Source organism: Myotis nattereri (genome assembly GCF_964212035.1).
Source record: "Myotis nattereri genome assembly, chromosome: 16".
In the NCBI taxonomy this organism is placed as follows: Eukaryota; Metazoa; Chordata; class Mammalia; order Chiroptera; family Vespertilionidae; genus Myotis; species Myotis nattereri.
The window spans coordinates 45,928,952-45,942,506 of NC_138091.1; the positions used below are offsets into that span (position 1 = coordinate 45,928,952).

The 13,555-nt window shown below is 46.6% G+C and overlaps 1 protein-coding gene and 1 pseudogene across 2 annotated transcripts in view; one reads left to right on the top strand and one right to left on the bottom strand.

Annotated features, from left to right (window-relative positions):
- Positions 1-5,682: 5,682 nt before the first annotated feature.
- B4GALNT2 (beta-1,4-N-acetyl-galactosaminyltransferase 2 (SID blood group)) overlaps positions 5,683-13,555 on the bottom strand; it is a gene marked incomplete at both ends in the record, with an annotated part of 28,192 nt that continues 20,319 nt past the window's right edge. The window contains 4 exons of the mRNA XM_081108967.1: positions 5,683-5,888; positions 6,488-6,707; positions 11,062-11,202; positions 12,276-12,463. Coding sequence (XP_080965093.1) covers positions 5,683-5,888; positions 6,488-6,707; positions 11,062-11,202; positions 12,276-12,463 — 755 coding nt within the window. The remainder of the gene's footprint in view (positions 5,889-6,487; positions 6,708-11,061; positions 11,203-12,275; positions 12,464-13,555) is intronic.
- LOC308532577 (threonylcarbamoyl-AMP synthase-like) lies at positions 6,871-7,885 on the top strand (annotated as a pseudogene). The gene is made up of 2 exons: positions 6,871-7,405; positions 7,831-7,885. The product of its transcript is annotated as a threonylcarbamoyl-AMP synthase-like (transcript).

Here is a 13,555-nt window from a genome sequence, read left to right on the forward strand (position 1 = left end):
TAACGCTTGTATATTGTCAAGAGAAACATTACCAATTTTTCATCTTGAGGACGGAACCAAACTCCCCTTGAGCTCGTTTGGTGAGATAAAGGGGTCCCTCTATTAAGGCTGGAGTGACTTCATATGGAATTGATTTCATGTCAAATGACTTTAGCATCCCTGGGCCTCAGCTTTCCCATCTGTTTCCTTCTTACAGGGGCTCTGTGGGTGTGTGAGTGTATTGCAATTAAATTTTCAAAAGCTACTGTAGAAACCCTAAAGGGTGATGAGTACAGCCTTTGAAAGAGTATAGGAGAGAGTTCCTCCTGTCTAGTACAAGGATAAAGGAGTGGCTTCCTCTTCCCACTTCTCCGGACTCCCACCTCCCTCTTTCTCCGCCTCAGAAAAATCGTACCAAGTGAGACCCTGCTGAAACCCCTCTACTCGTGCATTCCTCAAGTGCATGAAAGATCCTGTCCCCCACAGCTTTTGTCGTTACTCGCTGGAATCATAGGTCACGGTGTTCTATGGTTCGGTCTCTCCCATCTTTCCGCCCCTCCTGGGCTAGGTAGGCTGTGAGCGCTTTGGGGGCCAGGGCCCAGGACGGACTGCTCGTTGAATGTGACGAGCGCCTTACCAAACACTTCACTACACCCCTCTGCAGGGCCCAGGAGACCTTAGGAGGGAGAAACAACTTTACAGTTTTGTGTTCAGAGATCAGAGAAAACAGAGATAATATGCAATCTCCTTGTCCCAGCAGCACTGGTTTCTTTTAACATAAATCCACGGTGCACAACATCCCAAAGAAGTCTTTGACATCTTTGAGAACAGACTCCACAATAAGCCTCCACAAGGCGGCCCCTGCAGCGTGGGGGATCAGGTGTGGTTAGGGTCAGTGGGGTTCGATCTGAGGGCTGACCTTCGGCAGAGTGCACCCCAGAAAGTACAGTGAGGCCAGGGGTTCAGAAAAGAGGGCGAAAGTCCAGGATACGAGACTTTTAAGATATTCTCCCACATTTTTTGTGAGCCTGAATAAGTGGATAATGAATGGGGTAATGGGTACAATGATGCTTTGAGTACAGTAGTTAATATAAAAAATATTCATATTCACTATCAAGGCTAGGTTCATCGATTTCCTTTATCCATGCAGAGGCACCTCACAGTGAGCTGGGATGGACTCTGCCTTGCTCAGCACCCTCACCACCCAGGTTAGGTGATATCTGCCACAAATCCCCGCTTCGCCTTGGCAGCTCTGGCGTTCCCCAGGAAAATCTGGCGGGGGAATCTGGCCACTTTACTTTTTAAAAAGCAGCATCCACATTTTATCTTTTTTCTTGAGTGTTTTCACTATATTTTTAAAAATGAATTATTTTATATTTTCAGATTATAAAGATAAGACATTTACGATGGAAAATGTAGAAAGTACAGTAAAGCACAGAGAAGATTTAAAAATAACCACAGCCTGGCCAGTTTGGCTCAGTGGACTGAAGGGTCCCAGGTTTGATTCTGGTCAAGGGCACATGCCCAGGTTGTGGGCTCGATCTCCAGTTAGGGGCGTGCAGGAGGCAGCCGATCCATGATTCTTTCTCATCATGGATGTTCCTATCTCTCTCTCCCTTCCTCTCTGAAATCAATAAAAATATATTTTAAAAAATAAAATTAAAATAACCACAGTCCCAACAAGCACTTTTAACATTTGATGTGTTTCATTTCCTTTTTAAAAAATGCATGTTTATGCTGAAACCGGTTTGGCTCAGTGGATAGAGCGTCGGCCTGCGGACTGAAGGGTCCCAGGTTCGATTCCGGTCAAGGGCATGTACCTGGGTTGCGGCCATATCCCCAGTGGGAGATGTGCAGGAGGCAGCTGATCCATGTTTCTCTCCCATCGATGTTTCTAACTCTCTATCTCTCTCCCTTTCTCTCTGTAAAAAATCAATAAAATATATTTTTTAAAAAAAAATAAAAATAAAAAATAAAAAATGCATGTTTAGAGATCAACCAAAGGACTTATATGTAAGCATATAGGCCTAAACAATGGACACAGACAATAGGGGAGTGAGGGCAGGGGAGGGGGGGTAACGTGGGGATAAGGACACATATGTAATAACTTAATAAAAAATTTAAAAAATATAAAAAACAAAAAAAATGCATTTTTACATAGTCAGTCTCCCTGTATATATATATTTAAAAGCAGGTAGAATATGATTTTGCTGAGAGTGGTTTTCAGTCCGAATTTACTGGAAGTCCTATCATTGGGAGCCTTGCAGGGCTGGAAAAGCTGAATTCTCTGCCCCGAGAGAAAGCACCAGCAGACACAGGAGACTTCGCCAGAGATCAGTTTGAGCAAAAAGACCAGCCTACAACATTGCGAAGCTGTAAACATTTTCTAAAAAAAAAAGCACTTTCTGCCCACGATGAGGAAAAACGTGGGGGCAAAAAACAGATTATAGACGGTCTCTCTGTACCTTAGATGCCAATTTTGAATAGCCTCCAGGCAGAGGCAGTTTAACCAAATGCCAGAGAATAGGCAGAGGCCTGCGGTTACCAGAATGGATTTCCCAGTCTCAGAGACTATGTCTAGACAAGATGTCTGAAATTGACTGGAATTATCAGAAACCCTGTAAGTTCTTGAGGTCTCATTGGCAACTCAGTTTCTTTAAAAATCTGACTGATAATAGCTAGTGAGTCTTAACTCCTATGGCCATCCCCAGACTTGTGAATGCTACCCAACTCAAGGGGTTCGCCATTTGAGGTGTTCTGGTCAAGAAAGAGACGTAATTGTCATTAGGTAGTTCTGGAGATGGGATTCATATCCAAAGCTCTGTCTCCCAGAAGGGAGGCTTAGCCATTGCTTATATACACTATCTGGTTAATATTAATGTTGATTTCTTCTGTGCAGTTGGCTAAACCTATCTGGTTGGATTTGGGTCAAGTTCATGGGGTTACAGCTGCATCTGCAAAATACCGTGCTACATTTTAACATTTAGCAAGAATTGCACTTAGTAAGAACTGCTCAGACCTTGAGACCTTTGTCCTATCTAACATTATCTTATATAATAAAAGGCTAATATGCAAATCGACCAAACAGCAGAACGACCGGTAGTTATGATGCGCACTGACCACCAGGGGGCAGGCGCTCAATGCAGAAGCTGCCCCCTGGTGGTCAGTGTTCTCCCACAAGGGAAGCGCTGCTCAGCCAGAAGCCCTGAGCCGGGCTCACAGCTGGCAAGGGCAGTGGCAGTGATGGGAGCCTCTCCCGCCTTGGTGGCAGCGCTAAGGATGTCTGACTGAAGGCTTTTTTGTAGGCTGGTCCAGGGGGAGTGGGCCTAAGCCAGCAGTCAGACATCCCCCAAGGGCTCCCAGACTGCGAGAGGGCGCAGGCCGGGCTGAGGGACCCCCGCCCCGAGTGCACAAATTTCATGCACTGGGCCTCTAGTTATACATAAAATGCATGTACTATTACACGAAGTGATTGTGCATATTAGTTAAAGCTGGAAAAGCTTTTGCAATAGAATCTTTATGACAACAATGGAATGAGGTAGGTGTGTTCACTTCCAATTTGGGAGAATAAAAAATGACTGCCAGTCTATAGCCATATCTGAGAAATGCTGAATTAAACTTAAACCGATTCTTTTACTACAGAACTTCTCAGAGCCTTTACTATACTAATGTGACTTGCAATTTTTTTTGAAAATTATTTGACCACTAAAATATTTTTCATTAAATTTTATTAATATCTCACAGACACATCTTCAGAGGCCCCGAGTTACTCTCCGCCCTTAGGGCAGGGCTAGACCAGTTGTAGAATCTGCTGACTCCGACAATAACAGAGGGCTTTCCTCAACATGTAATGCTCCATTGTGTAGATGACATGGGTCTTGAAGAGTCAGCAACTGGTCTCAAGTCCCTGGAATGCAGTGGCTTGCCACCACACTTATACTGTTTATCATGGCACCTTAGCGTGGGGGTCCAAGTTCAATGCCTGGCATTCTGGAATGTGTCTTTATGGTAGCAAGTCTGATGCCAGGAACACCTTTGTTCTGACAGACAGTGGACTACCCAATGCTCTTTTCTCTCCCTCCAACTGCCCAAATCCCATCCATCTTCCAGACTCCAGATAAGCTAACTCCACAGAGCCTTCCTCAGCTGCCTAGGCCAGGGTGACTTCTCCCTCCTCTGACCCTCTGACCCTGGCTGCCCAATGATGCTAGTGGACTGAACTGAACCAGGCTGCAACCACCTCAAGACAAGGACCCTGAGTTATTCACACGGCCTGAGTCCACAGGCAGAACCAAATAAAAATTTGTGGATGGCAATGATGCTGGAGATGATGCTTCTGACTGTGAGCAAAAAGACCAGCCTACAACATTGCCACCCAGTAACACTCAAGGACCCAGCAGCCAGCAATTCTTTTGACTGAAGATAGCAACCCTCTTTCTTGTGACATCTAAGGAAATGATGTGAGCTGCTGTATGTGCAAATGCTTCATAAACAGTAAAGCATCATACAAATAAATAATCGTTATTAATATGGTCTTCATTGCCCTGGTCAGAGATTGGTCCATTTCTTTTTTTCTAATTAAATCTTTTTTTTTTTAATATATTTTATTGATTTTTTTTACAGAGAGGAAGGGAGAGAGATAGTTAGAAACATCGATGAGAGAGAAACATCGATCAGCCACCTCCTGCACATCTCCCACTGGGGATGTGCCCGCAACCCAGGTACATGCCCTTGACCAGAATCGAACCCGGGACCCTTCAGTCTGCAGGCCGACGCTCTATCCACTGAGCCAAACCGGTTTTGGCCTAATTAAATCTTTATTATTCAGATTATTACAGTTGTTCCTCTTTTTTCCCCCCATTGCTCCCCTCCACCTGGTTCCCATCCCACCCTCTGCCCTTACCTTCCCCCCCCCCCACCCCCCCGGCACTGGCCTCATCCATAGGTGTACGATTTTTGTCCAGTCTCTTCCCGCACCCCCTACACCCCTTTCTCCCTGAGAATAGTCAGTCAATTCCCTTTCTATGACCCTGATTCTGTTATATTCACCAGTTTATTCTGTTCATCAGATTATTTATTCACTTAATTTTTAGATTCACTTGTTGATAAATGTGTATTTGTTGTTCATAATTTGTATCTTTACCTTTTTCTTCTTCTTCTTCCTCTTCTTAAAGGATACCTTTCAGCATTTCGTGTAATACTGGTTTGAACTCCTTTAGCGTTTTCTTATCTGTGAAGCTCTTTATCTGACCTTCAATTCTGAATGATAGCTTTGCTGGGTAAAGTAATCTTGGTTGTAGGTTCTTGCTATTCATCACTTTGAATATTTCTTGAGTCTCAGTGTGCTTTTCTCTTTCCTTCTAGTTGTAGAATTTCCACTCAGCCAGCCTTCCTGTGGTTCTGGATGATGTCCGTTTTGTCTTTTAGTTGTATTTTTGAAGTGGTTGTATGAGGCAGCAATTTCCGGTGTTTACCTATGCCGCCATCTTGGTTTCTCCTGATTGGCCCACTTCTAATGACCTCTAGCCTTTGATTGGTCTTTCCAGTAATTGAACCCATCCCACTCACTATATGGCTCACTATATGGTTTATTATGATATTTATCTTTTTTAGGAGTCCATGATTTGGTAGCCTGACCACGGGTTCCACTGTTCCAGATGCCCACACCAGTCAGCCTAGCGCTTTCCCAATGCCTGGGCACCTTTATGTGGAGCATTGGAGATGGTTCTTGAAGTAGTGGAGAGCCAGCTTGAACTGGATCTGGGCATTGGTATTGGCCCGGTACTTGCTGTAGGTCTTCTCCAGGGCAGCCAGCTCCAGGTCTACCTCTGGAGAATGGGCCTGGTGACCTATAATCACGTCTGAGCACGAACCCACGAACAGGCTCCCGAGCCCATCAATAAAAAACTCTGCCAAGACAGGAAGAACACAAGAAAGAAATGTGAGATTGGGCCCGAGATCCAGGACCATATTCCACATCTGGGAGGAGAGTCAGGGGGAGGAAACACAGTTTATACCCCTGCGGGGGTTCAGCCCCAAGCAAAGCCACCTGCCCCAGCTTATTTGGAAGGCCGAAAACAAGCTCATTTCTCAGACAGAGATACGCATAGAGAGGCAGAGAAACACGGATTGGCTTTCTAGCTGGACAGAACTGTGGACTCCGGACTGAGGGAATAAGAGAGAAAAGAGAGAGGGCAGTTAACCAGTTGCAGTTAAACAGGAAAGGACTTCTGGAAAATGAGAATAGGAAGCAGGGTAGGGAAAAGGGAGGGGACAGAGCTGTAGGGAAAGGATGGAGAAGGTATCTCATATGCCGGAGGCAAGAAATCAAAGAGAGGGTGAATAGGGAGGCAAGAGAGACCATGAGCTCCTTCATTTGGGGGGAAAGGGAAAGGAAACCCACTGTTGTTGGACAAGTGCCTGTGATGAGTGGGGCTCGCCCTTGAAAGAACAAACGTCTAGGGTCCGTTCATAGCCCAGCTCCAGCCTCGCCCGTCAGCCTCCCCACCTGAATGAGCCACTCGCTGCAGACGGGGGTCGAAGCCAACTCTTAGCAGCCGTTCCGTGTGGGCCAGGAAGAAGTTGGCAACACCACTGGTCACCACGCAGTTGGGGAAGCCGTCCAGGGGCTGGAAAGATCCTGACCGCCGATGAATACAGTCCCCATTCTCACTCTGCTCCAGCAGCAGCTTAAACTGGAACACGTTGCCAAGCACACTGCCGCCTACCTGGCCCGCGGGCAGAGAAACCCACATTAGAGAACATACTCACCATCCACGTTGCCTCTGCCGGAAAGCCTTACTGGATTGAACTTCAGCAAAAATCACACCCTTGAGGGGACTGAGGGCCGCGGTGGCTGCCAGCGTGGGATTGAGTGAGGGGCCGGCACCGGGGGCCCGGCTGTGCTCTGGCGCCGTGGTGGCCGTCCCCACCGATACGCTGTCCGGCCTGGCGTGCTCGGCGGCACTGGGCGCCGTGTACCGCCTCAAGGGCCGCAGCGAGGCCAAGCCGCTGGCCGTGTGCCTGGGCCGCGTGGTCCACGTCTCCAGGTTCTGTCATGTGGACGTACCCCGGGGGCTCCGCAAAGACCTGTTACCAGGACCCGTGACCCTGGTGATGGAACGCTCGGAGGAGCTCCGTAAGGACCTGAACCCCTTCACTCCCTTGTGGGCATCCGGATTCCTGACCATGCCTTCATGCAGGACTTGGCCCAGATGTGTGGGGGGCCACTTGCTCTCACCAGTGCCAACCTCAGCTCCCAGCCCAGTTCTCTGAATGCGGAGGAGTTCCAGGACCTCTGGCCTCAGCTGTCCTTGGTAATCGATGGGGGGCCAATTGGGGATGGCAAGAGCCCCAAGTGTCACCTCGGCTCAACTGTGGGGGACTTGTCTGTGCCTGGAAAACACTACGGATGTCCTCCAGGGAAGTACGGGCTGCTCCCTGAGACAGGAGGCAGGAGGGCCCAGGGGCTGATGCCGGACACGACGTGTCTTGTCTACCAGTGGATGGCAAGGCCTCACTTGAGAGGCCACTGGGGCCACAGCGTCACTAGTCTGACTTTGAAAGCAGTTTACCTTTATGAGCACTGTAACCAGGCCCCAGGAGCTGGTTTAGCTTCACACCTGGAGAAGGGGGCTATAGTTATTGTCTATAATTTCATATGTCAGCCAAAAGCTGAATAGAGACTTTCAGAACATTCCTAGGATGCTCTTATTCTGATAAGCTTCTTCTCTCCCTCTCTCTTTTTTTTTAAAATTCCTGATATATAATTTAAATAATGTTTGGAATCTAATGAGAGTTGGTGGATTTAAGGTCCAAATAAGCTTGAGTGCCAGTTGGTGCTGTTTAAAGGTCTCAGGTGACCAAAGGCTTGACTTTTGTGCTCCTGAAGCTGGAACCAGGTTAGCATAAAGCCTGTAGAGTAACAGGCCAACACACTTGCCTCTGAACCAGGGGCTGGTGGTGCGGCGTGCTGTAGTGCCTGGCAGAGGGTCGTCGCTTTCTAGTAATGGTGGGAAGCCAGCTCAGTTGGCAGGGAGTGGGATGGGGGATCCAAATTAAAGAATATAGGAAAGTAAATCTCTCTTCAGACAGACAGTGCCTTTTTTCTTATTCATAAAATACATTATAATGATACCATTACTTAAACCTAGTGTCCACTCAGCAGCCTTTATCTGCATTCATATGTATACCATGTATTAAACATAGTTATTGTTGGGCAAAAAAAAGAATCACACCCTTGCCCTAGCCGACTTGGCTCAGTGGATAAAGCGTCAGCCTGCTGCGGACTGAAGGGTCCCAGGTTCGATTCTGGCCAAGGGCACATGCCTGGGTTGTGGGCTCGATCCCCAGTAGGGGGCGTGCAGGAGGCAGCTGATCAATGATTCTCTCTCAACATTGATGTTTCTATCTCTCTCTCCTTCTCCCTTCTTCTCTGAAATCAATAAAAAGAAATATATATATATAAAAAGAATCACACCCTTTCTCTATCTACCCTTCATGCTGTCCTCCGTTACTCTTGTTGCTATTGCGGCCACAGCCTTCAGCATATATTGCAGGGTCCTTTGATCCTTCATTCCTACTCACCCCAGAAAAATCTCTTTGGTGGGAGCAGAAAGCACTCAACACCAAGCCAAAAGGGCAGACAAGTTCTCTGCTCTGCTTACCATACAGCAAGCTCCTTCTTTCCAGAAGAAGCTAACTCGCTCCCTTCCATCAGGAGGCGCAGTATTTGGGTGCAGGCAAGAGACAGCCTGCGCATACATACAGTGGTGTCTATGTGGAGTCTCCCCGGCCAGGCTTCTCGCAGCTTTTCCCAGTTTGTCTCAAGCTGTCTTCCTCCCATTCCCTGCTCCCCACTCAACTCTCTGAGCAGCTGTCCACGTGCTCATGGGAGACATGGGCATTTATATGTCTGAGCCCAAGCCGAACAGAACCAGCCAGAAATCTCTTCCTGACCCAGCGTCCAGGATGGCCTGGGAAAGCCTGCTACCATCCCCCATCACCTGTGCTTTCCTTCTTCCTTTTAGTAAACGAACCCTCGGACTTTTAAGTGGATTAGATTAAGACACAGTTCACTATCCAGCTAAAAAAGATATTTCCCCATTTCCCTTGCAAGGTCTGGCCATGTGGCTAAGTCCTGGCTGGAGGGCAATGATTTAGATAGATGGTCCTCCACTTCCTCGCGCCCCCTTTTCCTCTGGCCTTGCCGCTGAGGCCCACAAGGATGAGGGAGCAACAAGGGAAGGAAGCGGGTCCAGGATGACCTTGGAAGCAGCCAAGTGCCAGCTTGGATTTTGACATGAGTGGGACCTACACCTTCTCTCTCATTTATGCTATTGTGATTGAGTCTCCAGAAAAGTAGCCAAGAGATTTCTTGGATGGTTTGGGGATTGTCCATCAGGAGTAAGAGGTAACTCTGGTCACAATGTCATGACCTCTTTCTTTTTTCTTTCTTTCTTTCTTTCTTCCTTCCTTCCTTCCTTCCTTCCTTCCTTCCTTCCTTCCTTCCTTCCTTCCTTTCTTCCTTTCTTCCTTTCTTTCTGATAGCTTCGTTGAGACATATTAAAATTGTATATGTTTAAGGTATGCAGCTTGATGTTTTGATATATGTTTACGTTGTGAAAAGATCACCACAATCCGGCTCATTAGCATATCAGTTGCCTTAACCTACGTACCACTGTGTGTGGTGCAAAGATTTAAGATCTGTCCTTGCCCCAAATTTCAAGAATACAATACATATTGTTACCTACAAACAACTTTTCCTTCTCTTTTTTATATGTGAATTGACTTTTGATGGTTTTATTATTTTCTTCTGTTTAAAATGTCCTTCAGAAAAAAAAAATAATAAAATAAAATATCCTTCAGGATATGTGTGCTTGTAAAGCCTGGGACCATTGACCTTTTTTAAAAAAAAAAAAAAAAAATATATATATATATATATATATATATATATATATATATATTTTATTGATTTTTTACAGAGAGGAAGGGAGAGGGATAGTTAGAAACATCAATGAGAGAGAAACATCTATCAGCTGCCTCTTGCACACCCCCTACTGGGGATGTGCCCACAACCAAGGTACATGCCCTTGACCGGAATCGAACCTGGGACCCTGCAGTCCGAGGCTCTATACACTGAGCCAAACCGGTTAGGGCAGCCATTGACTTTTTTTTTTTTTTTTTTTTCATATGGTGTGTGACAGACCCAGAGCACTCCTCTCTTTCATCACACCATTCCAGGGAGGAGGTTAAAGTGATGCATACACACACCATTTAAAGATGAAACAGCTCTAGCCGGCTTGACTCAGTGGATAGAGCATCATCCTGTGGACTGAAGGGTCCCAGGTTTGATGCCAGCCAAGGGCCTCATGCCTGGGTTGCAGGCTGGATCCCCAGTACGGGGTGTGCAAGAGGCAGCCAATCAGTGATTCTCCCTCATCATTGATGTTTCTATCTCTCTCTCCTTCTCCTTTCCTCTCTGAAATCAATAAAGAAATATATATATTTTTTAAAAAAAGATGAAACAATGGTGGATTTTTTTTATTTCATCAAAAAAAGTAAGTATGAAAAAAAAGAAGCCCAGTGCTCACAGGTGTAGCTCAGCACTTGAGCGGCGACCCAGGAACCAAGAGGTCGCTGGTTTGATTCCAGTCAGGGCACATGCCCGGGTTGCAGACTCGATCCCCAGTAGGGGTGCTTGCAGGAGGCAGCAGATCGATGATGTTCCTCTCCCATTGATGTTTCTATCTCTCTATCCCTCTCCCTTCCTCTCTCTCTAAAAAATAAAATCAATAAAAATGTATTTTTTAAAAAAAGTAAGTATGGAGGCAGAGACAAAATTCAAGCACATCTCCTGAGTCCTGGTGTGACACCCTCAAGCCCAGAGTTGTGCTGGCTATTCATCTTCTGCATCAGCCCCTCTCCCTCACCTTCCTTCCCTCTTCTCTCCTCTTTCTTTCTTTTTTCTTTTATTTTCTCCTCTTCCCTCACATACTTTCCTCTCTTCTCTTCTCCTCTCCTTCCTTCTCATGACTGTTTCTACGGGTTGCAACTGGGATAAAACCGGCAACTATCCCTTACCACATCCAGCTCCGTTTTCTCCAGAACATCCACCAGCCTCTCAATCTTGGTCTTGTTGGTGAAGAGAAAGTCATCGTCCACCCAGAGAACATATTTGGTGGTGACCTGAGATATGGCGAGGTTCCTGCCAGCAAACCAACCCTGTAGGTGGAATGAGGTTACATCAGTGGTTACCATTAGAATAATCACTTGGGCCCTAACCGGTTTGGCTCAGTGGATAGAGTGTCAGCCTGCAAACTCAAGGGTCCCAGGTTTGATTCCGGTCAAGGGCATGTACCTGGGTTGCGGGCACATCCCCAGTAGGAGGTGTGCAGGAGGCAGCTGATCGATGTTTCTCTCTCATCAGTGTTTCTAACTCTCTATCCCTCTCCCTTTATCTCTGTAAAAGATCAATAAAATATATTTTTTTAAAAAAAGAATAATTACTTGGGGGCACTTTCTCAGTTCCCACTAGCCAGACTGCACCCCAGACGAATTAAGTCAGAATTTGTGAGGGTGACTCCAATATACGGCTGAGATGGAGAAGCACTGGGTTAAAGGGAGTCCACATCTCAGAGACACCTGGAGAAGAACAGTGACTTCCTGGGACCAAGATTGAAAGGCCAGGAAGCCCTTCCTCAGCCCTGTGGCCAATGTGGACAGGTTTTCCATCCGATCGAGTCTCTGTGGCTCTCCTTCCATTTCCCCTTATATTGCCCGGGAGATGTTTGGTGGGAGCAGAAAGCACTCAACACCAAGTCAAAAGGGCAGAGCACAACCCAGCATACACTCTGGTATGTACAGTATCTATTTCTTTCTGTGTGTCCTTGGAGGAAGCTGGGGGGTGGGGTGGGGGGCGGAGGAGAGACAGAGAGAGAGATAGCTGCCCCCGCTTGGCTGGAATCATAGAGATGATTCCAGTTGGATCTGCATGTCAGGAATCCTTGGGATGTCAGACACCTCGAATCACTCAGAAGGACCTCAATCAACTTCCACGCCAAGTGTGAGGAAAGGCAGATTAACCGCCCATTAATACAGCAAAGTGAGCGTGGCCTGACTTCTCTGTGAATTTGGCATCAGCAAGGGGACTCGGGGGAGAGTCCTACCCTTTCCCGCTCCAGGACCCTGCTTCCTTGGGGAGGCCACTGAAGCAGCCCCATCCAGGGTGGGACCTGACTCTGGGGCCCTCTTGTCCCAGGACCCAGGTGTCTCCCATCTGGGAGGGAGGGACATACCTTCCCAAAGGGCATGCTGTAGTACTCCACGTGGCTGTCATTAATTTTCAAAGGCTCCTTGCTGTCATCAGCCACGATCACGGTCAAGTCTGGATAATACTCACGAACACTCCGGAGCATGGTCATGAGCTTGTGGGGACGGAGGAACGTTTTGGTGGCAATGGTCACCAGGTCTCTGAGCTTCCTCTCTGGTCAAGAAAGGGTGGATGTCAGGGCACTGTGTTAGGGGAAGCCTCGCTGTCTTAGCTTACATTGTTTTTATGCCACAACCTCTCACTGTTTGTGGGCCTCATGCCTCAGTAGGTGCTTAACAAGGGTTTGTTTGTCGGGTTAGAAAATAAATATATTTATGTATCCCTACGTTTACTGAAGCACTGAGTTAAAGGGAGTCCGTGTCTCAGAGACATGGACTCCCTTCATGGTAGCTAAGACAAGAAAACAACCAAGATGTCCTTCACTAGGTGAGTGGATAAAGACGATGTGGTCGTCATATACAATGGAATACGAGTCAGCCATAAGCAAAGACGAAATACTGCCATTTGTGACAACACGGATGGATCTTGAGAGTATCACGCTAAGCAAAATAAATCAGACAAAAAAGTCAAGAACCCTTTGTGATATCACTCATTTGTGGGATATAAAACTGAAAGCAATAAATGAACAAACAAGACAAGCAAAAGTTCATAGACACAGACAATAGTATGTTGGTTACCAGAGGGATAGGGGTTCAAATATATGGCAATGGAAGAGGACATGACTTTAGGTGGTGAACATACAATACAATACACAGATGATGTATTATCAAAGTGGACACTTAGCTTGGCCAGCAGGGCTCAGTGGTTGAGTGTCGACCTATGAAGCAGGAGGTCACAGTTCAGTTCCCAGTCAGGGCACATGCCTGGGTTGTGGGCTTGATTCCCAGTGTGGGGGTGTGCAGGAGGCAGCTGATCAATGATTCTCTCTCATCACTGATGTTTCTATCTCTCTCTCCCTTCCTCTCTGAAATTAATAAAAATATTTTTTAAAAAAACATTATGGAATTAGCCCAACAATAAACAGACCAGTGCAAGCTAACAAAGCCCAGATTCAGACTCCTGCACATACGAACCTTGGTGTGTGACAGAGCGACAATACAAGCCAGGGAAGAGGAAGGGCTTATATGATGTTGCTATTCATATACCAAAAAATTAGATCCCCATAATAAGCCACACATAAAAATAACTTCTAGGTAGATCACATATCTAAATGTGAAAGCAATCAGGTACAACTTTGGAAAAATT